Source organism: Poromitra crassiceps (genome assembly GCF_964638095.1).
Source record: "Poromitra crassiceps genome assembly, chromosome: 26".
Lineage (NCBI taxonomy): Eukaryota > Metazoa > Chordata > Actinopteri > Beryciformes > Melamphaidae > Poromitra > Poromitra crassiceps.
Genome location: NC_139640.1, coordinates 16,826,797 through 16,852,214, shown reverse-complemented (window position 1 = coordinate 16,852,214; position 25,418 = coordinate 16,826,797). Strand labels below are relative to the sequence as shown.

General features: G+C 42.9%; 1 protein-coding gene across 3 annotated transcripts; it reads left to right on the top strand.

Annotated features, from left to right (window-relative positions):
- The first annotated feature begins 2,415 nt into the window (after positions 1–2,415).
- On the top strand, positions 2,416–25,185 carry LOC310798659 (capZ-interacting protein-like). Of its 3 annotated transcripts, none has more exons than XM_083661203.1 (6): positions 2,416–2,544; positions 18,726–18,809; positions 19,881–19,949; positions 20,917–20,985; positions 21,897–22,070; positions 23,998–25,185. In XM_083661203.1, exons 1-6 carry the CDS (start codon positions 2,530–2,532, stop codon positions 24,433–24,435), a joined length of 849 nt encoding a protein of 282 aa, XP_083517329.1. In that variant the 5' UTR covers positions 2,416–2,529; the 3' UTR covers positions 24,436–25,185. The 3 variants fall into 3 exon arrangements, with proteins under 3 accessions (XP_083517329.1, XP_083517330.1, XP_083517331.1); XM_083661204.1 differs by having other exon boundaries at positions 2,466–2,535; XM_083661205.1 differs by lacking the exon at positions 2,416–2,544 and adding an exon at positions 11,903–11,999.
- Positions 25,186–25,418: the final 233 nt, after the last annotated feature.

Genomic DNA, 25,418 nt, shown 5'->3' with positions numbered 1-25,418 from the left:
GCTGATCCATACATTTGCCCACTGGAAGCTGTGTCAAATCTGACCCATTTACAACTTTCCACAATCATAAAAATGGTAGGATAAATAAATAAATAAATAATAAATAAAGCAGAAAAGGTAGTTTCTGGTCTGCGCGGCCCTAGAAAATGAATGAGTGTGACTGTAATAATTAAAGAGCAAAGACTATCCAATTCAGAGTTTAGGCACGCACGCACGCATGCGCACAGACACACACACTCACACACACACACACACACACACACACACACACACACACACACACACACACACACACACACACACACACACACACACACACACACACACACACACACACACACACACACACACACACACACACACACCTGCCAAGCTCCAGCATTTGTCCCATCCCCATCTCACCTCATGACAGGCTGAGGTTCCAAGCAAAACAAGCTGATATTTATGAGAACCTTATGAAAACAATCTCTGCAATTGTGATAATGATTAGGAATCCAGTCGCTTAAAAGGTCTAAAACAGCATGTGGTGGGAACCTCATGTCTTAAAAGCTCTAAGATAGCATGCAGTGGGAACCTAATGTTTTGTGGTTGCTAATAAAGAGTTTTAAAGGGGCGTAGCACCAAGGGCCCAAGGGCTAGAAGTGAGGTAGAGTCTGACGCCATCTGTCTCTAGGAAGTCTTTGGGTTTCACTATCTTTCCTGCTGGGTCCCATCATGATCACTCTCTGCTCTCCTCATGGTCTCTGAAGCTTTTCCCACGCTTAACAGACTGTGAGGTCAATCATCTGTAAGGCTGCAAATGTAGGCTAGAGCTGTGAAAACTGCTGTGATAGAAAGAGCAGGGAATTTGGTGAGCACATAGTTGATTAGTTAATCAAAGGTGTGAGGTATTTGTCTTGCGTGAACATATACGTGGACTGAGAGGGTTTTGTCTTGTATGGCAGTGGTGGAAGTCATATTTCATGACTGCAGAGTCGGGTTTTGTGCCAGTACATCTCACAATTCAGTCTGTACACAGTGGCATGTTCAGGCCATTTTGATTGAGATCTATAACAGATTGAGAATCACTGATGTAGCCTAGGTGCATGTCTCATGTTTGTCGCTTGCTTGCTTAAATAAATGCATGTGATTGAAGTGTTATATGCTCATTTCAGCACTTGTTAGTCCTTTGTACAGTTAATTTAATCATACATTTTTCAGGTTACATATAACTAGGGATGCACGATATATCGGCAATCATATCGGTATCGGCCGATGTTGGTCATTTTTTAACATATCGGTCATATCGGTATCGGTCAGATGTTGCAATGTTAATATCGGTTATCATTATCAGCCAAATTCTTCACATTGATATGAAATAATGCAGTAAATCTATGATTTATGGGCTTTTCCAAAGGCTTTGCAAATAAAGAAATGCATAACTTTTTCAAATTCAGTGTTAACATGTGTTTTTCAGTATGTACAAAATGTGATGATCATAAAAATGTGGTTTTATACAGATCATATCGACATCGGTAAATATCGGTTATCGGCCATAACAGCAATGTTAATATCGGTTATCGGCATCGGCCAAAATTTTCATATCGGTGCATCCCTACAGTCTAAGTCACCCGGATGGTGCTGGTCCAGATGATGGATACAGTAAGGTTGTTGAATGTGAGATTTGTGTAGGGTCAAACAAGGTGAAAGGATCTTGCTGCCAAAAATTCCAGACCATGACAGAAATTATGAGCTTCCCTTCACCTTTGTCAGAGGGCAGTTCCCAATCAGATTCTCATTTACCATCAACAAAGGTCAAGGACAAGAGAATGACTGCTTTGGCATCTACCTACCTCAGCCAGTGTTTGGTCATGGCCAGCTCTACACAGCCTTCTCCAGGGAAAGCAAGCCAGCAGCATTGAAGGTGAGACAACATCATCTAGGAGCTGCTATAATCCTGTACTCATACAAACATTGGAGATGATGCGCCATGGGCCATGGCGCATCATCTCCAGAGTGTGCACCTTAGAAATCGAGCAAGCGCAGCGCGCAAGCTTTCTAATTATGATAAATTGAGTTTATATAGCCTAGGGCTTCCCATCTGCTGAGACAGATCTCGGAGCGCTTGCCTTCACAAGTAGACTATGGTAGAAGATGCTAATATAATAAGAAAAATAGAATAAAATAAGAATAGAATAGAATAAAATGTATTAAGAAAATGGGGGATAAAGCAAAGCAATGTGTGTTTTATTTTGAAAGTCGTGTCCGGAAGTTATTTCTGTTAACTTCTTTCGTGCTTTGTTTTGAAAGTCATTGCCGGAAGTTAGGTTGTTAACCTCTTTCACTGACGCTTGACACATGCCATGGGTAAGACAAAAGTTGTCCACTCCTCCACGAGGCTGGTATGCTCCAGATATAAACACAGACAGAGCAGCGAGCAGCCAGCCCTGCTCAGCAGTTCACACGCTGCACAGTCTCCCCTCCCAGCTGGACAACACACTGCTTCAAGAGGCATAACAAAACCAAGCAGGAGGAGAGGAGCTGCCCAGGATGGAGGTAACTGAGGTAAATTCACCGTGTTTTGTTTTCTGTGTGATTTGGGACACATGTTTATGTTTATGTTTATTATTACGCAGATGCATGTGTGCAGCCAATGCCACAGGTGCAATTTAAACACACTGTTGTTGTAATCACAATACCTGCTATAATAGGCTGGCTATTCTTATAGGCTACATACATTTACAGTTACAGTGATAGCCTATCGGTTGTGTGAATTTATATTGATCTCGTGTTGGTATTTGATTTATCTCCAGGAGATAAATACACTATTACTATAATGTTCTTAGGATGATATAGGTCTACCTATGGACTTGCATTGTGTGTGTGTGTGTGTGTGTGTGTGTGTGTGTGTGTGTGTGTGTGTGTGTGTGTGTGTGTGTGTGTGTGTGTGTGTGTGTGTGCGTGCGTGCGTGCGTGCGTGCGTGCGTGCGTGTGCGCAAACTTGATCTGGTCATAACTTGGTAACAACAACCTTCAAGTAACCACAGTCTGAGAGAGGCAGGAAGTGGAACTGACACAACATCTTTCACTGGCCACGGTGTGTGTGTGTCTGTTAGTGAATGTGTATAGTAAATGCCATTGCTCATTTTTGTTTTTGCTTATGACTCTCACTGTATGTTTTGTTTAAAAATGTAGGCTACAGTTATATACATTAACTTATGTACAACACTCATCCTGAAAATAGCTGAAAACTCTCGCTTCCTCTTTTAGAAGGCTGAACTTTTTCCTCTCCATTCTACCCATTTTATAATCAGAATCAGAATCAGAATCAGAAAGACTTTAATTAAGTCTATTAAGTCTAGTAAGCCTACTAAAGGTCAAAGAAAAAGGAACTATATAGGAATTGTATACTAGTCCTAGACATGTCTTGCAGGGTTGCTTGCAGGTCTCCTGCCTGCATAACATGCTCTGCTCTTAGACTTTGAACATACTATAATTCTCGAGTTGGCCTGTTTCATGTGATGTGGTAACTAGGAGGAGAAACGCCTGTTTCCCCCACAGAAAGCGAGGGGGCATATTTACGTAGTAACATATACAGTCAGAAACAACTCTTAGAATTGCAGGACTCTGCTATGCTTTGGGAAGCTCAGTTTTGGATTAGTGAACGTTTACTACTTTTCCCCACAGCCAAAATTGAGGGGAAAGAATTTGGGCTGCACCCAAGTCTGGAAAAAACTAAAAATAGGGGCTTTCCTAGAGAAACCCATTGAAAAACTCAAAGCTGCACGAGGCAACTTCAGTCCTTGGTGAAACCCAAGTGACAGCAGGAAATAACAGAATTTTTTGAAAGTTTGAAAGACTTCATTACCCAGAAATCATGTTACGCGACTTCATTAAACTGGGCCCTTGTCAGAGCTAAACCTCTATCTTCTTCTGTCCAGCGCTCGCATATTACTGTTTACAAGAACGTTTTGTATTTTGCTTTTTGATTCATCACTTTCGGGGGTGGCAAAAAGGTTTCCAAGCAACCATCACGACACCAGAAACTGATTTGGGCAAATAGGAAAAATCTATGGGACACTCGTCTCTGTTGCAGCCACAGTTTACTAGACTGGAGGATATGGTGGTATTTTTACATACATTGCCTATAGTGCAGCTTTAAATACACATTATATGGGCCCAGACTCAGTCTCCTGTTCACCGTCAATGGAATTGTTCCAGCTTTGTGCATCTAGATGACATCACAGTCTTAGTTCTGTGGTTTCCAGCTTTAGGAAAGAGTTGTTCACCTTCACAAGTATTGATGACAGTAACTGCCTTAGGTCAGAGGATTAGCACATGGAAAGTCTTACATTTGGTGCTGTCCCGTGTTAGAAGAACCTCTGGCCATTAAGACAAACTGGAAATGTTGTGCGGTTGTGTATGTGTGTGCATGTGCACCTGAGCATGTGTTTGTGTACTGTATGTGTGTGGTGGTTATCCTTTGAGGGGGAAAACGGAGCTAGAGGGGAGTATATGGGATTGCCTTGCCAGCCATATGGCATGCACATTTATTATGTAATGCATAGTAAAGTTAGGAGAGCAATAACACAAGAAGAAACCCTGTTTGCAGCGGCCAAGAGTTTATGACTTGTTTTATTTTACAACATTTTGTCACTTTGCTAATGTGACACCATCATTATTAATAATAACAACAACAACAACAACAACAACAACAACAACACCAACAACAACAACAACAACAACAACAATTATATATATATATATATATATATATATATATATATATATATATATATATATATATATATATATATATAAATGTTGTTGTTGTTGTTGTTGTTGTTGTATATATGTATATATTGTATATATGTGTATATGTATGTATAACAAAAGTTCTTTTTCATTTCATGGGGTGTTTAAAGGCTCTGCTCCTATACATACAGTGCATGAGGCTGTGCTATCTCCTGCATGCCAGCTACTGACATTAAGCCCTGCTATCAGGCTGAGTGGCTGTGTCAGACTCTGCCCAGCAGCCTGAGCTGCAGCCCCAAGCATGGGCCAGAGAGATAGACAGACAGGGTGGAACCACAGAGGAGATAGAGCGGAGGGAACTGTGATCTGCAATGAAAAACACACTGTTGATTTCAAGGACGTTCTGTCATAAAGAGATGTAAGGAGACTGAAAAGAGATCACTGAAATATGAAAGGTGTATTAAGCTGGGTGCACAGACACAATAACCTCAATTTAACTGTCTCAGACAACTGAGACAAAATCCTCAAGTCAGAACTGACTCGTTATTAGGGCTGTGGCGATCAATTTAGATCGATATATCAATTCAATGATCAACAATCCAATATCTTCCATGCAAAGTGAAATTATCGATATTGGCATCTTTAAGATGTGCCTTTATTTTGAAATTCCTATGGCACATCTGTGTCACCAATCACCACTTCCATCCAAGCATTTTTTTTTTTATTATTATTAAAGAGAATAGATTCATTTAAATGTCGGGAGCTCAGAAATAAAATGGTCAAATCATATTTTCGTTGCTTTTCCTGAGTTGATATGAATGTAACTGATTGTGTTAATTTAATTGGGCATGTGATGTCTTATATCGATCACAGGCCCCTGAATTGAATCGGAATTGGATTGTGGCAGATTTTGTGACATCAGAAAATTTGTATCGTCCAAAGATCAACACAATAATCGTATCGTGATGAAACCTGTGATTCCCATCCCTATGTGTTATAAGCTTGAGTCCACACCGTGACCTTTCACATGTGCCACTCCCCATTTTCCACAACTCCCATCACTCCCCTGCATGTTGTCTGACACTGCAGAATATTTGATCCTAAAGAATGCAAGGTCCCAAGATCTTCAGCCACATCTCCACTGGAGATGGATGATGGAATCCAAACCCTGTCGAGTGTGTGTGTGTGTGTGTGTGTGTGTGTGTGTGTGTGTGTGAGAGTAAGAGAGAGAGTGTGTGTGTGTGTGTGTGTGTGTGTGTGTGTGGGGGGGGGGGGGGGGGGGGGGGGGGCTTCATTGAATGAAGTAATCCCAAAGCTGTGCTGCGCTATTCAGCCTCCAGCTCCCACCCAGATGATCCACAGTCCAGATGTTTCTTGTCCCCGTGATTGTTAGACCGGACTGGATGAGAATACCACAACAACATGCAGAATCTGGAAGAAGTACTCTATGTTGTAAGCTGTTTACTTTTTTTCTTTGACTGATATTTCACTCTCCCCTCCTGGCCATTTCATTGCACGGCAGCTGGAATATCTTCTTGAGCAGGCTGTTGTAGTTATCATAGTGAGATATCACATAATTCCACAAACAAGCCTGGCTCTGTCATCTCTAGTATCATAATTATTTTCTGAAATGTCTTGACTTGCTTGAGCTACATGTACACTACCAGTCAAAAGTTTGGATTTTTTTCTCTCTTTTTTTCACTATTTTTCACACATTAGAATAATAGTAAATCAAAACTATGAAATAACACAAATGATTCAAGATTCAATAATTTATTACGATTTCAATGAAACCTTGATTGGAATTTTCCTTGTGGGGTAGACTAAACAGTATAATACAAACACACATCTACAATACAAATATACATCAACATAAACATATCAAAGATACGTAACCAAGGTAAAAAAAAAACAGTTAACATATACAGTAAATACTCTATAGATTGAATAAAACAGTGTCTGGGGCATTAAGAAAGCCGTTGGGGGACACAGTTAAATTGAGCTCATGGACTGAACTGCTGATGAGGAGTTAAGGCGGGCCCTCACTTCCTCAGGACATGTACTGTTACGTAAATGACTAGTTCTGCTCTTAAAGGAACACTTCACCCAAATATGAAAATTCAGTCATTACCTACTCACCCCCATGCTTATGGAAGGACAGGTGAAGTTTTATAGTTCACAAAACATTTGTGGAGTTTCACAGCAAAACACCATTGCAGAATTCTCCTAAACAATTGAAGTGAATGGTGATCAACTTTCAAATGTGTAAAAAAAAAAAAAAAGCGTGTAATCCAAGTCTCCAGAAGCCCCGAGATGCCAAGTTGACTTGAAAAGACGTCACTGATACCCTGTTTTTAGCTGTCACTGTAGCACTCTCGTGCTCCAGCGTAGGAACACAAAATGTAGTTTCGCGAGATCTGGCGAGTGATGTCACTCAACTGGAAGTGATGTCATTACTCGACTGCGATTGTCATCAGGCAGTTGTGATGTCATCAGTGATGTCACTTGAGCAAATGTTGAATGCATCTGCAATTTGCCAACTGTGATGTCACTCGAGCAACTGTGATCTTATCTTAGTCACAATTTGTGACGCAAGTGGTGATGTCAGTCGGGCAGTTGTGTTTGTGTGTGTGTGTTGAATGCATTGCAATTGCTCTACTGTGATGCCACCCGAGATTTACGTGTGGATCGAGGCAACAAGGAAGAGGTTGTATGTGTGAAGTGATGTCACTCAACTGGAAATGATGTTACACAATTGCTCGACTGTGATGCCATCAGGTAGTTGTGATGTACTCACCTAAGATGTAGTCACCTAAGAAGTCCCTAAGAGGTCACCTGGAAGTGATGTCACTCGGGCAGTTGTGTGTCTGTGTGTGTTGAATGCATTTGCAATTGCCCAACTGTGATGTCACTCGAGCAACTGTGATCTTATCTTAGCACAATTTGTGATGGAAGTGATGTCAGTCGGGCAGTTGTGTGTGTGTGTGTGTGTGTGTGTGTGTGTGTGTGTGTTGAATCCATTTGCAATTGCTCAACTGTGATGTCACCTGAGATTTGGGTCTGGATTTGGGTCTGGATCGAGGCAACAAGGAGGAGTGTGTGTGTCTGTGTGTCTGTGTGGGTGTGTGGGTGTGTGTGTGTGAAGTGATGTCACTCAACTGGAAAGGATTTCACGCAATTGCTCGACTGTGATGTCATCAGGCAGTTGTGATGTCATCAGTGATGTCACTCGAGCAATTGTCTTCTTCTCTTAGTTAAAATTGGTTAAGTGGTGTCTGCACCACTTACTTCAGCACCTGGGCTGGGTGTGATTTATTTTAATTATTTTACGTTTGAAAGTTGGTCACCATTCACTTCAATTGTTTAGCAGAATGCTTCAATGGAGTTTTGCTGTGAAACTCAGCAAATGCTTTGTGGACTAAGAAATGTCACCCATCCTTCCATCGCCATGGGGGTGAGTAGATAACGAATTTTCATTTTTGGGTTAACTTACCCTTTAATACTACGTGCGGTAACTTTTTCTTGAAGGGAGGGGGACAAAAACTGCATTGGCTGGATGAGAGGGCTCTCTGATTATTTTCAGACCCATCCTTAGCATTATGTATTGTACAAATGCTTGGCAAATCTTGACCAATGATTTTTGATGGTGCCCCCCTCACTACCTTGTTACAGTAAGCTCCTTCCTCTTATCGACTGAGCAGTTTCCATATCATGGAATTTGCCAATCAGGTGTGTTCAAACCTTTGACTGCTAGTGACTGTATGTACTGTATGTGCTTTACAGCGTCTTCACAATATTTTTATTATTGTATCTTTCATAGACACACAACATTTCGGTCTTGTGATCTTCCTCGGGTAATCCAAGTTTTATCAACAGCTTTCTGTTCTCAGGTCTTCTGGCCTCTATTTCTGGATGTTTTCATTCTCTCTTTGCACGCTTATTATTTCTATTCCATATTTATGTTTCCACACCCAGTGCTAACTAGACAGTACTAGTCCGTGTCTGCAGCACCTCCCATTCCCCTCGAGGCAGCAGCAACGCCTCTTACATGAGAGTGTCTGTTAGTTTACCTCATCTCTCGGACAGAGCCCCTCTCCTGGATGCTTCTACACACACACACACACACACACACACACAAGCATGCGCACGTGCACACACACACACACACACACACACACACATACACACACACACACACACACACACACAAGCACGCGAGCACACACACACACGCATGCATGCATGCACACACACACACACACACACACACACACACACACACACGCATGCATGCATGCACACACACACACACACACACACACACACACAGAGTGCCAGTGAGGGCAGTGGAAAAGTGAGATATTCAGATGAGGGCCGGTCCAAAACCACATCATGTTTTCCTGGAAAGGCGTGGAGCGGGAAGGGAAGGTGCCTGTCTGCTCTCCTCCCCGTTAACAAGTGTACCGCTGCTCGCTGCTGCCGCGGCTTTCCCGCTGGCAGAACACGCTGACGTGTGAAAACAAAAGTGTGCAGATTCAAACCAAAGCTATTACGCTTGGAGAGCTGATTGAGCAAGATCTGGCTGAACAGCTGTGCTGCTCGGTGCACTTTAATTATAGATGCACCTCGTTTCCACAGATTTCCACTCTGTGTGTGTGTGTGTGTGTGTGTGTGTGTGTGTGTGTGTGTGTGTGTGTGTGTGTGTGTGTGTGTGTGTGTGTGTGTGTGTGTGTGTGTGTGTGTGTGTGTGTGTGTGTGTGTGTGTGTGTGTAGTCCTAACCAGTGAGAGCTTATGAGGATTGAGAGCTACAACAGACTGGAGAAGGGTTAACCATCCAGAGCGAAACGTCATTTTCATCAGATTGCTTGGCCTATTGGTCCTTAGTCTTACCAAGCAGATGTGAGGCTTTTCTGGGACTGGCATCATGTGCTTCTTCTCGCTGTGTCTGGAAATAGGAATCAGGAACAGACAATAGCAGGCTTTGTGTGAACTGTCTTCTCTGCCGGTCATACAGTAAACCTTGTGTCTCCCTCCACAGATTTGAAATGAAGATAGGCCTGTCTGGAGTTAACCTTTCACTATCTAAATAAAGTGGACTGAGCATGCATGTTTTCCTGCAGCACGCACCACAGTTAAACACACACTCAAACACTGGGCTGTCAAGGTGATGTAAGGTTGACTTCTGGCAGCCATATCGGAGGTCTTCAGCTCCAGGGCAGCTACAGTGTGGCTGCAGTGGATTTCATTTCTTGACTGAAAATGTTGATATGTAACATATTTTTGGTTCACAAACTTTGAGATTCAACGTATCCGTGGTTTGCAGAAACGTATATACCAACATTTTATTCTGTCGACTTTGTTCTGAAGCTTGGTCTAAAAGAACCTTTCAGACCAAGGTTCTGCAATCCTTTGCTTAGACACCTGCACTGTGTTTTTGTCTATCTGCCTTGTATAGCTTCAATTGCAATTGCAAAATACAGAGGGGTTTGGTTATTTCCCACTTTCTTGAAAGCTTCTTGAATGGTTCTTACGGCATCAGTCAGAAGAATCACAGAAGAATCATTTTCGGTTCCAGTTCGCACCGTTATGTTTTGGGGCGTAGCGAATCAAACCAGCAAGTTCCAGTCACGAGCACACTTCATGACACTTTGCTGATCTCCAGGCTGAAACAGGGAGAGAGTCTGGCAAGCGAGACTACTTTTATGCCATCTCTGCTATAAAGATGAATTTGTCTTTGTTCATTCATCATGCAATGGATTCCATGGAATTACATTTCCTGTTTTTGCAAAGTGAATTAATGTATTTGATAGTATGTTTTGACTCTCTTGACTGGTAACATTAAGCGACCCAGCGAGCACAAAACGTTTTTTCAACGTTGATTTTTAGTTGAAATCTGGGTGATATTGGGTTTGAACGTCTAAGACCTAATTTCACCCTCTTTTCAACCGGCTAAAATGCGGTTACAACGTCAACGTGTAAAAAAACACAATTTGGTTCATCATATTGTTAAAACATTTGTTGTAGCTTGGAATAGAGGCAATATTGATAGTGTGTGGATTGGCATTTGTCCATTTTATTGTGTAACTGAGAGTTGAAATCTGGTCTATACGAAAACTACATTTCAACGCATTTTATGTCACATGAAATATCATAAATATGGGACTATATAGGCTATGTGGTGCCAGCAAAAAGCTTCCAGGACACAACTATGGTTAATAGTTTAGCGCAATACTATAAAATAATGAATTCAGTTCCTGCCGCAACGTGCATGCGCAAGTACTTAATTGCTAGCTATACTAACCGTGACTGACTAGACTAGACCAAAGCAAGTCTGCACCGGTCTGCACCAAGTGCGGAACGAGGTGCTCTGAGGCTCTGTGTACCTCCTCAGTCTCTGGTGTTAAATGAAGTAACCTCTGAAGCCATAGGCTACAGCCTATAGACAACACACACACACAACATAATTTTAGTCTGTTACATTAATATAATAGTCTCGTACACATCACATAAAATAACTTAACTCCCGATCGTCGACAATCATGTAGTCTACAAGTTGTGTGCGAGATAGAGTATATATGTGCCCAGCTCTCTATAGAGTATAAGAAAATGTATAGCTCAGCGCGTTAAGCGGACTGGCTTGAATGTGGGAAAGCGGGGTTCGAATCCCGTGTGCGCTGCTGAATTTTTAATTTAAGAACCTGGTGAAATATGGTCTAAATCTGAACGTTCAATAAACGTCTGCAAATAGTGGGTGAAAAAACTTTCACTTTCAAACCTTCCTTGCACGTTTTTTCAACGTTGACCCTAAACGTTTTTTAAACGTCTTTTCAACCGAAAAATGCTCGCTTGGGAGAAAGAACTAAGGGAATTTCCCGGGAAGTGGGAGTTCATAAATAGCTTGTTCTCTTATTAACCTTGACCCGGGTCAGTCTTTGGAAAGCTGCCATATAAGGCATTGCTATTAGGACCCTTCTTTACTGTTTCCTTGTTCAGACATGGTGGATTGGCCTATATGCTGGATTATGTTGCAGATGCAGTTTACAGATCAGTTGGGGCGCTGGTGAACATGTAGGGACATCTCTCCTAGGAGCTGAGGGGTTACAGAGCGGAGCAGCAGATCCAGCCTGTCTTCTCTGCTCTGGGGCTTTTCCCAGGACTCCAGCCCCAGAAATAGTTTGCCCACATCTCCCCTGCAGCTGAGCTGACGTTTCCCACTCTTCCCGAGAGCTTGGGGTCCCAGCTGACTCCAACATGCACATTGAGAGTGAGTGAGTGTGAGTGTGAGTGTGAGTGTGAGTGTGAGTGTGAGTGTGAGTGTGAGTGTGAGTGTGAGTGTGAGAGTGTGTGTGTGTGTGTGTGTGTGTGTGTGTGTGTGTGTGTTATCCGTCTAGCTGGTGTTCCCCGTAGCGGTTCCCCTTCGCAGTTGGCTTTCGGTTTGTCCATGGTTAGGCATAGCAGCGCCTGGCCGAGATCTGCACTGTACTGAGTGGACTTTTCTAGTTACGTTTGAAATCGGAATGAAATATTGACCAAAATGAGTCTAAAAAAAAGGTTGTGTTTCAGGTGACATTTTCAAATAGATATGACCAAAACAAATGAGTAGATAGACATGCAGACAAATTAATAATAGCTTGATTAAGTATTCCACAAATATTCCACTGTCCTGGCTGTGTAGATCTTGTTCATATTACTTGAAGTTGAAATTCCTATGCAAAAGAATGTTTGACCCTCAACACCCACTGTCGTTCATTTAACCTTCCAAGTTCTATTATACAATCTATGCTTCCAAGTGACAAAAACAAAGTATCACAATGCTTTTGGATACACCTATTATAGCAAAATATGCAAGACTTAACATTCCTGTAGTTTTCTGCTAAATTTGCATGATGAAAGTTTTATGGTACTTGTCATGAATTCGAGAATTTATTTTTTACTTTAAACATGAGTAAAACGGCGTCTATCATTCACTGATTAATTGGTACCAGTTTATTTACAGTATGTGTTGGCCTTGAATATGCCAAGACAAAGTTACTTGAAGAGCAGGAAGCCACTTGTATTGAATCTGAGGTTTTTTAAATCAGGAGAGACTAGTGAATGAATACAATCATATCCATTACAACACAATGAATGATGCATTAGAGAATGTATGAGAATTAAGTATTTTTGATAAAGTCTTTGGCGCTCAGACACTACAGGGAGATATTGAGATCGAGGGGCATCAGCACTGAGCAGCAGCAAGATATATCCACCTGTGGAGTCTAGATACCTGTGGTGGTGGTGACTCACCTGAGACTGATGAATCTGATGGGTCTGTGAATATTGGGGCGGAGATGGAGGGGTGCATGGGCTGAAGTAGATAGAGACATATTTAAAAGGACAGCAGCCATGTGATTGGATTACAATGGAGGTGTATAGCAATGTGATAGGCTTACGGTGGGAGGTGTGTCGCTATGCCATAGACCCTTCTCACGGGGGCCATTTTATGTCGAAAAGGCAGGGCAAACACAGGTGCAAGCAAAACACTAATGAGGGTTTCCAACTTCCATGATTGGAATTTGGAAACCCTCATTAGTGTTTTTGCTTGCACCTGTGTTTATTCTGCCTTTTTGACACAAAATGGCCCCCGTGAAAAGGGTCTATTGGATAGATGAGTCCAGCTGGCAAACAGCTGATTATTCAATCGTTGCCTGGAAGCGACTACTTTTGAGTGCGTGTGCAAGATATGAAGGCAGAATGAAATGAGAAGTGAACTATGGAAGCATGAATGTGCAGATTATAGTCTTCCTGACTGAACTTCCGTTCCAACTTCATTTTCATTCTGCAAGAAGAAGCTCTATAGCAGCCAGTCGTTCAGGAGAAGCCTCCGTGTGAAAAGAGGCAGAAGTAGAAAGTCGTTGAATAGTTCACCTTTTAAATCTTGCATAACACTCCTGTCACTTTTGGAAATAGCCGATAATTTCCAAAATAATCAAAATGTAGATAGAAAAGTAAGGTAGAAAAGGTAGAAAAATGTAGGTAGAAAGGTAATCACAATGGGACATGACCAAATTCTTCTTCTTTTTTTAAGAAAGGCCGTAAAAGTGCAAAAGTCACCCTCAGTCAGTATAGAAATCAGAAGTTTTTACTTAAAATGTATGTTCACTTTTAAAAGCCTTTATTATTAATCCATATTTCATGAAGAAGCTTAACTTAAAGGACACAACACACAACCACTCTTGAACGTGTTTGAGTGTACTCCTAGACATCCCTCCTTTGTGTTATTTCCAGAAATTGTGATAAGGGGGGGGAAAGGGGGGCGAGAAAACGAAAACCTTGATTTTGTTCACCCAGAACGTCTGCAGATTTAAACAAACAAAGCCTCACTTCCTCTGCCTGTCCTGGCGTGACCACACTTTGCGCTCTGAAGGAGACGTTTGTTTTTGAAGGACAGGAAAGAGTTAAACAATTAGGGGGGGGTTGCAAAATAATGGCTGAGGGTGGGTGGTCCCTTGTGATTAGTATTTATCACGGATGAGAAAAGAGCGCAGGAAAAGGGCTGGGATGTGTGTGTGGAGTCGGATCAGGCGGCAGCAACAACAAAAAAGCATGAACAGAGCCGACTGATGCTGTAATAGGTTTGGGTGGAGGTAGCATGAACAGAGCCGACTGATGCTGTAATAGGTTTGGGTGGAGGTAGCATGAACAGAGCTGACTGATGCTGTAATAGGTTTGGGTGGAGGTAGGTAGCATGAACAGAGCTGACTGATGCTGTAATAGGTTTGGGTGGAGGTAGCATGAACAGAGCCGACTGATGCTGTAATAGGTTTGGGTGGAGGTAGCATGAACAGAGCCGACTGATGCTGTAATAGGTTTGGGTGGAGGTAGCATGAACAGAGCCGACTGATGCTGTAATAGGTTTGGGTGGAGGTAGCATGAACAGAGCCGACTGATGCTGTAATAGGTTTGGGTGGAGGTAGCATGAACAGAGCCGACTGATGCTGTAATAGGTTTGGGTGGAGGTAGCATGAACAGAGCCGACTGATGCTGTAATAGGTTTGGGTGGAGGTAGCATGAACAGAGCCGACTGATGCTGTAATAGGTTTGGGTGGAGGTAGCATGAACAGAGCCGACTGATGCTGTAATAGGTTTGGGTGGAGGTAGCATGAACAGAGCCGACTGATGCTGTAATAGGTTTGGGTGGAGGTAGCATGAACAGAGCCGACTGATGCTGTAATAGGTTTGGGTGGAGGTAGCATGAACAGAGCCGACTGATGCTGTAATAGGTTTGGGTGGAGGTAGCATGAACAGAGCCGACTGATGCTGTAATAGGCTTGGGTGGAGGTAGCAAGGCGGTGAGGTCATTTTCAGAAAGGGGGGGGGGGGGGTGGTAAAGCTTCTAATGTGGTGGGAGATCCGTGTTGCCATGGGTTACGGCTCAAACTGTGCAGAAAGAAGGAGAGAGGGAGGGTGCCAGCTGCCATGGGTGCACAGCATTGTGCACACCCAGGAGATGTGTCAGAACTGGCAGCAGCGGCGCATGAGGTTTTAGTGGTCAATAAAAGTGTGAAAGGAGTGTGGAAGAGAGAGTGTGTGTGTGAGAGAGTGTGAGTTACTATAGTTATTTTACTTGATTTTTATCTCATTTATATTTGAATGTACAGTATGCTTTGGCAACATGTGCACATGTACGTCATGCCAATAAAGCTCATTGAATTGAATAGAGAGCGAGAAGGGGAAGAAAGGGGGCAAACGCACAACACAAACATCGACTGCATGCCAGTTATTAAATAGAGACATAATGCATGAGAAATACCATTAGTACAGATCAGACTCGCATCATGTTGTAAACAAATCCCTCGTCCCATTCACAGTGCAGCCGCCTAGCACAAAAGTGATACGACTGTGAATTTGGATTCTGGTATTTTGTCTTATTTTGTCTTTTCTTTTTGATTTTTCTCCCATTTTCTCCCCAATTGTACTTGGCCTATTCCCCCTGCTGTTGTGCCGTTGCTCCACCCACTCTGCTGATCTGGGGAGTTGTAGACCAGCACATGCTTCCTCTGATACATGTACAATCGCCAGCCGCTTCCTTTCACCTGACAGCGAGGCATTTCACTGGCAGGATGTAGCGTGTGGGAGGATCACGCTATTCCCCCCAGTTCCCCTCCCTGCTGAACAGGTGCCCCCGACCAAACAGAGGAGACACTAGTGCAGTGACCAGGACTCATACCCCACCGGCCTCCCACCCGCAGACACGGCCAATTGTGTCTGTAGGAACATCTGACCAAGCCAGAAGTATCGCTGCTGGGAATTGAACCCGGGTCTCTGTGGTGGTAGGCTGTTACCTCTACATGTACACTACCCAGACTGGTGTTTTGTTTTCAGGGCGTAAAACGCTCTGTTTTACAGCAGCACACACTGAGGCCTACAGGCAACTTATCTCTTAGTTGCACAGATATGCGGAGTGAGTTAGGCTAATGGCCATCAAAGGGCGGCGCGGAGGAGGAGGGAAGTTCAGCAATCAGCCTGGGAATAGTGGGAGAGAGAGAGAAAGTAAAGAGCCAAGTAGTGATAACAGTGTCAGGCTGCAAGGACAGGTCCCTCCTGTCACGGGCTGTGCTGTGATGTTGAGCAGCTGTGGCTGAGAGAGAGAGAGAGGGAGCGAGAGAGAGAGAGAGAGAGGGGGCGCTCTTCCTGTGTCCAAACCCATAAACACTAGAGCTCTTTAGTGGGAGGAGAGGAGGAGTTGGTCCAAGGACAACACCCCGGCCCTCTGTGATGAACTCAACACGCTGGTGGAGTCCTTTGACTTGTTTGAACAGCCTCCTCCTCCCTGCTGTGTTTCACAACCTTCCACATGTTTTCCTGTCCAGACGACAGAGAGAGGGAAGTGAAACCGTCCCCTTTTTTTGGGCTCCTTGCTCAACTGCAAAACGGTTCTTAGCACATGCCATGATTTAAGAATAGTCTTATCAGTAGTGTGTGTGTGTGTGTGTGTGTGTGTGTGTGTGTGTGTGTGTGTGTGTGTGTGTGTGTGTGTGTGTGTGTGTGTGTGTGTGTGTGTGTGTGTGTGTGTGTGTGTGTGTGTGTGTGTGTGTGCGTTGTGTTTTTATCTGGCATCATGTCACTTCCCTGAATAACAGCACTCAGTCTTTCCGGCTCGTCCGCAGTATTTCTGATCCAGTTGAGAAATGTATGGAGGAATTCATAGCAGATACTGTGTGATGTGGGGTGGGCAAAATGGAAAAGCACAAGGTTATTGTCAGTCATGTTCACACTAAATCCTTTGGACACATACAGTAATTTAGCTGTGAGGAGTTGTGGTCTGACCCAGCAAGCTTTGCCAGCTTGCCTCATTTTGTTTACATTTGTACATTTCACAACACCGTGCTGTGCTGCTCATCCTTCTTGGCCAGATTTTGTTCTCAAATCTCAGGGAAGATGGTATTCTGAATATCTGCCCTCCCTCTGCTAATCCAGGAGTTCAAGATTATGTTGTCATATGCAAGGACAAAGACCTCATTCATAATGCACTTTACATATTTATTACAAAGTTCTGTTGTTAAAATGTGGAATTTGTGGAATTATTACTAAAATGAGAATATTTTGTCTGTTGATTGTAATTGTGTGTGTTTTTATGCCTCCGCCGGCGATAGCCAGGCCGGAGGCATTATGGATCCGGATTGTCCGTCCGTACGTATGTCCGTCCGTCCGTACGATGTTCGTTAACGCGATATCTGAGGAAGGCCTTGATGGAATTTCATCAAATTTGCCTCAAACATCGACTTGGACTCAAGGATGAACTGATTAGATTTTGGTGGTCAAAGGTCAAAGGCCAAGGTCACTGTGACCTCTCGAACGCCATTCTCAAGCTTGTTAACGTGATATCTCAGAAATGCCTTGACAGAGTTTCATAAAATTTGCCTCAAACATCGACTTGGACTCAAGGATGAACTGATTAGATTTTCGTGGTCAAAGGTCAAGGTCACTGTGACCTCACGAATGCCATTCCCAAGTTCGTGGGGCTTGATGATGGAATTTCTGCCAATTTGGCTCAAACGTCGACTTGGGTGCAAGGATGAAAGGATTACATTTTGGTGATCAAAGGTCAAGGTCACTGTGACCTCTCCAACGCCATTTTCAAGCTTGTTAACGCCATATCTCAGGAATGCCTTGACGGAATTTCATCAAATTTGCCTCAAACATTAACTTGGCCTCAAGGATGAACTGATTACATTTTGGTGGTCAAACTTCAAGGTCACTGTGACCTCACGAACGCCATTCCCAAGTTGGTTAACGCAATATCTCAAGAACGGCTTGATAGAATTTCTTCTGATTTGGCTCAAACATCGACTTGGACACAAGGATGAACTGATTCCATTTTGGTTATCCAAGGTCAAGGTCACTGTGACCTCTCGAATGCCATTTTCAAGCTTGTTAACGCGATATCTCAGGAATGTCTTGATGGAATTTCTTCGAATTTGCCTCAAACGTCCACTTGGACTCAAGGATGAACTGATTACATTTTGGTGGTCAAAGTTCAAGGTCACTGTGACCTCACACACCCAATTTTCAAGCTCTGTAACGCAACATCTCAGGATTGCCTTGGCGGAATTTCTTCCAATTTGCCTCAAATGGCGATTTGGACTCAAGAATGAACTAATGGCGGAGGCATAAGTCCGCGTTGTGTCGTTCTAGTTATGCTTTACAACAAATTGCCTCATTCAAAACATTAACATTTTCTAATTAGCTTGTAGTACACAGTGTCAGTTTATGAATGAGTGCACTTGAGTGGTTTGCGCCAAAGACATGAAAAAAGTGAGGTCAATCCTTCAACATAAGTATATGCATAATTGTCTATTTACATCTTTCACGTATTTACCAGTAATGGCGTCAACACATGGGACACCTGTTACAATTTAAAATGCAACAAACAAGTCATCGAGATTGTTGATTAGATACAGTTATGTTTCCAATTTTTCTTCAGCTGCTTTTTTCTTTTCCCCATAAGGCTTCTCCATCCAAGCCATCTGTGGCTGAGCTGGCTGGAAGGTTCAAAGGCCATGCTCTACCAATGCCCACCTCAAAGGAAGAGGTGAAGTATAATACTGTCATGCTTCTTGACTGATGGTTCTTTATTTTGTTGTACAAATACACTGGCTACTTGTGACTACAGATTGTGTTTACCTGCTTATAAATACACTGGCTACTTGTGACTACAGATTGTGTTTACCTGCTTATAAATACACTGGCTACTTGTGACTACAGATTGTGTTTACCTGCTTATAAATACACTGGCTACTTGTGACTACAGATTGTGTTTACCTGCTTATAAATACACTGGCTACTTGTGACTACAGATTGTGTTTACCTGCTTATAAATACACTGGCTACTTGTGACTACAGATTGTGTTTACCTGCTTATAAATACACTGGCTACTTGTGACTACAGATTGTGTTTACCTGCTTATAAATACACTGGCTACTTGTGACTACAGATTGTGTTTACCTGCTTATAAATACACTGGCTACTTGTGACTACAGATTGTGTTTACCTGCTTATAAATACACTGGCTACTTGTGACTACAGATTGTGTTTACCTGCTTATAAATACACAGGCTACTTGTGACTACAGATTGTGTTTACCTGCTTATAAATACACTGGCTACTTGTGACTACAGATTGTGTTTACCTGCTTATAAATACACAGGCTACTTGTGACTACAGATTGTGTTTACTATAAATACACAGGGTACTTGTGACTACAGATTGTGTTTACCTGCTTATAAATACACTGGCTACTTGTGACTACAGATTGTGTTTACCTGCTTATAAATACACAGGCTACTTGTGACTACAGATTGTGTTTACCTGCTTATAAATACACAGGCTACTTGTGACTACAGATTGTGTTTACCTGCTTATAAATACACTGACTACTTGTGACTACAGATTGTGTTTACCTGCTTATAAATACACAGGCTACTTGTGACTACAGATTGTGTTTACCTGCTTATAAATACACTGGCTACTTGTGACTACAGATTGTGTTTACCTGCTTATAAATACACAGGCTACTTGTGACTACAGATTGTGTTTACCTGCTTATAAATACACAGGCTACTTGTGACTACAGATTGTGTTTACCTGCTTATGCTCTTGTAGAGGCCGTTTCGAAGAAGACCTCCATCCCTGAAGCTGCAAACCCAAAAAGATGATAACGAGGAATCAGAAGTAAGTCACTTAATTCCTTTCCTACCCCCTCTGCTGGTTGCATCTTCATCCAAAGAAATTATCATGAGGGAAAAAAATAGAGATTGTCAACAAAGTAAATGCATTGTGTATTGTATTTTCTCTCCCCTCATGAAATTGGGAAAATTAAGTTTGTCTGTGTTATTGCCATACAAAGTACAAATTAATCTTCACATATTGGCCAATTTCTCACAACCGCCTCACTTGAATGGTTGTTCAATTTCAAGAGAGATTCCAGTTCCATCTTCTATTATAAAAGGGAGCATGTGGGCAATGTTCTCTGTTTCAATTTTGTCCCGGAAGTGATGTCACTTGCGCAATTGTGCATTGTGACATCACTGATGATGTCATAGGCATTGTGACATCACTGATGACATCACTTCCGGGACAAAGTTTAAACAGAGAACATTGCCCACGTGTGCCCATGCAAGTGAGCCCACACAGCGGGCGAGGGAGCGTGCAGGTGAGCAAGCAAGTGAGCCCGCACAGCGGTTGAGCTGCCGGGTGGGTGAGGCCGCGCAGCAGCCGAATCGAGCGCGTGTAGCGCACGAGATGCGTAGTAGTTAAAATTGGCTGTGGGCATGTGGCGGTGTGGGCGCTGGTGATGACATCAGTGATGTCACTTGAGCAATTGTGATGTCATCAGTGATCACTCGAGCAATTGTGATGTTATCAAGATCCTTCCTGTCTGAGTGGTGGGAGTATAAGTAGGGAGAAGAGGGCAAGTGGCACATCATCTCCACTGTAGGAATCGAGCATGCGTATTGCGTAGCAATAGTAGTAATATTAGTAGTTATTATTAGTACTATTAGTAGTAGTATTCAAAAAAAATTGTCAGAAGTATCATTGGATTTGTTTATGTTAGCAAACCACATTTCAAATGGCTGCGTCTGATTTTGTGCGCTTTTTTTCATTATTATCTCTCTGGTCTGACTTTGTCCTCTTGCAGAAACCTATCGTCTCCCCAAAGCCCTTCAGAATCAAGACGAAGAACTCCCCCATCATTGAGAAGCTACAGGTGGGTGCATGCTGCAGCATTTTATGTTATGTGCAGGAAATAAGAAACACAGCAACTGCTAGCCTCACCACGGATATGTTATTACAGGACACAACAGTCAGGAGTCTTTACAATATTTAAAGCATTATACTGCCACCCGCTGTTCAGTTGACGCTGGTGCCTGAGCGGTCGCGTGAAAAAGGGGAAGGCCTTGTCCCTGTGATTACTCCACAATCGGCTCAGATTGACAAGCTAATGAGATCTGGGGGCAGCTATCCTCTGCTGAGGCTAGTGGTCATCGTTCCTTAGTTAGCCAGTCACACGGAGGGCAGCCATGGGCCAAAAGGGCTGCCGCTTCTCTTTCTTCCTCTTCTCCCCAGTACAGGTAGGCTCTAACTACGGACATCATAATGAATCATTTCTCTGAATGAACACCACAGGTCTTATTCCTAACAAGGAGGGTGTTTCAGGACGTAACTCTCGCAGGCACAGGAGTTTTCAAATGTGATCAGTATAAGCAGAGCAGGATAGTAATCTCCTATGACACAGCTAAACCTTATAACGCAAAAGCTTTTGTGAAACGAAATGCTTAAGTTGTGAGCTTTCATTTAAAACATTTCTTTAATTGTTAATTTCTGTCTTTTAATTACATACCCATGTTTGAACATTACATGAAGACATTGTGTTCCTTCTATCCCTCAGCTAATGATGATATTTATAACTCAGCAAGGTAGATGCCCCTATGTTCAATTTAATCTGGGTTAAACTCCAGCAGTATCATAAATTGTGCCCTTCTACTAGTATTAGTAATAATTACCAATGTTTTAAAGTATTACTATTACTGCTGACTGTTATTAGTACACAGTGTACAAATAAGACTGTCGTTTGCAGGACTCAGGACCTGTCTTGTCCCTTGTCCTTCCTCCCTCCAGGCCAACCTTTCTTTGTCCCCTACCTCCCTGCTGCCTTTGCCCAAGAGTCCTGAGGTGAAGCAGCCCACCCCGCTGTCCCCCGCCCAGCCCTGCAGCCCCCTGAGCCCCGAGGAGGAGGAGGCCGTCAGCTTCGAGAGCCCTGCTGAAGGTGCCCCACTGCAGAGCTTCAACAAGGTACGCATATCATGGACTCGCTCAAGGTTTTGGTTTTACATCCAAAAAAAGTAAATCTAGATCAATAGATCAGGGTATAAATGCTCAGTATGGGGTTTCTTAGAGCTGTCCTCATAGTGTAGCCTGGTTGATTTGTGGCAGTATCATGTAGTATAGCATCACTTTGAGATTCCAAACTTTACTGTACTGAACTGTTTTTCTTTAGGATTACATCTTTTATAAGCATTTGGAAATAACATAAAGAGACTGGAATGACATAATAACAAGACACACCTTGAAAACAATGTATTTGTTGTTTTTGAGAGTGTTTATGTGAAACATTTAAAAAAGATTCTTTAGAACTATTATTAAACTTGCTTTTGCAAGCATTTTTAAGGTGAGTTAGTACAGTATCATCTTTATTCATAAGCATTTCATCATTGCATAGATCAGTGATTTTAATGCTGCTGTAGCTCTTTTGCCGTGTTTCACATTTTTACGTAGTGTTGTGCATGTGGGTTTTTAGTGACAAAATTATAGTATGAGAAGTTCTCACATTAAGGCCCTGAAAGCATTTCATTCTCACGCCATTGGTCGAGAGAGCAGTGACGTCACAGCCGGACACATGGCCCCTCCCCATCGACACATGTTCCTCAGCGGGCGTTCTGCGTGGGCTGTTTAAGTCGGACTGGGATAAGCCCGTGCAGAACACCCCGGCAGTGCATGTGCACCGCAGCAAGGGGGATTGGAGGGTATAATCCCCTTAGCCTAATTCTCCTTTGGAGTCCCAGGACTCCTGCAGTTGCATGTGCTATTTAAGAGTAGTTACTATCAGAAAAACATTCATGGCATTATTGCCATATTAAATACAGATGTATTTATCACCCCCCCCCCCCCCCCCATCATCCCCCCAAGCGTGGATGAAAACTATTTTCAGTCTACAGGTTGGGGAGCGTTGGGGAGTAACTCAAAATCTGGATGATTACACAGCATTTTATAGTGTTGAATATTCATGACTATGCTAATACAGAATAGAATAGACTAGAATAGCATAGAACCATAGTTCTCAAAAGATATTTGGTCAAATGAACAAAATTGAACATCCAATGACAATTATAGTTGCAGCACTTTAAGGAGATGTGTAATAACAGGTGTACCTCCTTGTAGAGCAGTGGTTCGCAAACTTTTCCTGTCACGCCCCTCAAAGGGTTAACAATAGGGAGACCCCCCCCCCCATCCATCGTTCCCCCAGTAGAGAACAACAAGTTATTATTTTGCCAAGGCCACTCAGTCAATGTTGTCTATGGGATTTGGGCATTTGCACATACTGTACCAGGCTTGCAGCTCTGTGAGAAAAACACAAGATGTTACTTACTTTAGAGTTTAATAATAATATAATAATGAAGCAGATTCAGTGTTCTTGAGTTTGAGGCACTTATGGTGTAAATATGGGTCAAAGCAGAGTCGTATAATAGAGGAGTTGCGACATCTCCATTCACTCCAATTGACCAGTTTTTTACCTCACAAAAGTTCCCGGAAGTAAGGTTCTGGATTAAGCAGCGCTGTCGAGTTGCAGCAAAATGGACCGTGTGTGATGTACTTTGAAATAGTCAGATGTGTGAAATTGTATATTATCAGCTATTTTAGCATTCAAACGTAGCGCGAGCCCCCTTCCTGGCTATTCAATCATTGGCTACTGAGTCACGCATTTCGGACCTCCGCTGGTGCCACTCTCTTACTAGATTGCTCTGGGTCAAAGGTTACATGAGTGAGGATAGGTGAGGATAATAGGAAATGTTGCTTAGTATATACTTTTCCATTTCTTCCTCAACACTTCCACAACTTGCCACCATCTTAGGATGCAGGCTGAAATGCTATCCTCATTCAAAGACATACTGTACAGTACAGTCAATTCCCTGCTGGCTCTCACGCATCCTTTTCCACGCAGACTCGTGCACGGCTGTCATTCAAGAGGCGTCCCCCCACACGGCAGCACAGGAGGTCGGCCGGAGACGAGGCAGGAGCCTGCGGGAGCGGCCTGTCCCCCTGCGAACAGTCCAGCCCGAAGGAGAACGAGGACAGGGTTTTTGACACCCAGGCGGAGGAGGCCCATCTGAACGAACCCGAGGGGCGGGGCGGGGACTGTGAAAAGACAGGGGATGAGGTAGCAGAGAATGATCCTGCCAGGAGAAGAGATGCAGCCTCCCAGCAGGGATCAGCGGAGCAGGAAGCCGAACAAGCCCAGACCTCCTCACAGGCGTTGGAGGAGGGAGGGCCGCTTTCAGAGCCTTGCCCTGCCGAGCCCATAGGAGGCGGCAACACAGAAGAAGGAGAGGAGGAGATTCCTCAGGAGGCACCCCGAGGAGAAGAAAAGGACAGGGTGTGAACTGTGAATGTTTACATATACAGAAAGAAACCAAATATATGAATGTTAATAAGTTATTCAGTACTTTGATTAAGAAAACTCTTTGAAAAAACAAACAAACTCAGCAGCAAGTTTCAAAAGTTGTTCTGTTTATGCTATTTCTTGGTACTTGCTCTGTTCTAAACAGCGTTGCTGTTGTTGCCTCTGTCTCCCTCTCCTGGTCGTCTATAAACACTGGAGAGTAACGGAGAGACGTTCAGTGAGTGAAGCCGACCTCTCTCTAGTCACAGAAGCAACTGTTTTCTACACATGGACATAAGTATCAGGATGATGCTGCATCCATGCATGCATTCAAGCAGAGGAAATGTGCTTCTGCTTGTACTAAGTCTCCATAGCCTGATGTTTTTAAGATGAATTGCATCTTCTTCTTCTTGAGATTTGGGGAAGAGTAATCAAATCCATGAAAAGTCCCAATGCGATTTTGGAGATACTGAATGCTTGGGGGTTGACAAAAAGCAAAATTATCATTAAACATGATCACGTAGTATGTTAAGCAGATATATGAAATGTGAAGTTCTGGCATCATCATACCAAATTGTTTTCACATTAGGATAATGAAATTATGTATTTTTGCTTAAAATAGTAATTGTGGTGTATTTTGGGTTCTTTGCTTCATGTTTATTTGTATACCTTACAAAATATCTAAGTCACGCTACTGTAGAGTGGCTCCGGTCCTCAGCATCTATGTACAGAAATGTAAGAAAATAAAGAGCTTCCTTTATATTATTATTACTATAAAAATGCATTTGGGTCCACCTGATCTGCACTTCTAAAACAGGTGCTACAGGCCTGCATTATCATTTCTTGGCTGATGGAATCACTATGGGAACTATTAACTTCAAGATACTAAAACTTAGGAATATATTGATTATGGCTGGCCAATCAGCAAATTGTATGCCAAGGACTATACTGGAATTACAGTATTGGACTTTCTTCAGTCAGAT

Coding starts and splice junctions, on each gene's coding strand:
- LOC310798659 (XM_083661203.1), top strand. Junction 19,950..20,916: donor ATGATAACGAGGAATCAGAA/GTAAGTCACTTA, acceptor GTCCTCTTGCAG/AAACCTATCGTCTCCCCAAA. Junction 22,071..23,997: donor CACTGCAGAGCTTCAACAAG/GTACGCATATCA, acceptor TTTTCCACGCAG/ACTCGTGCACGGCTGTCATT.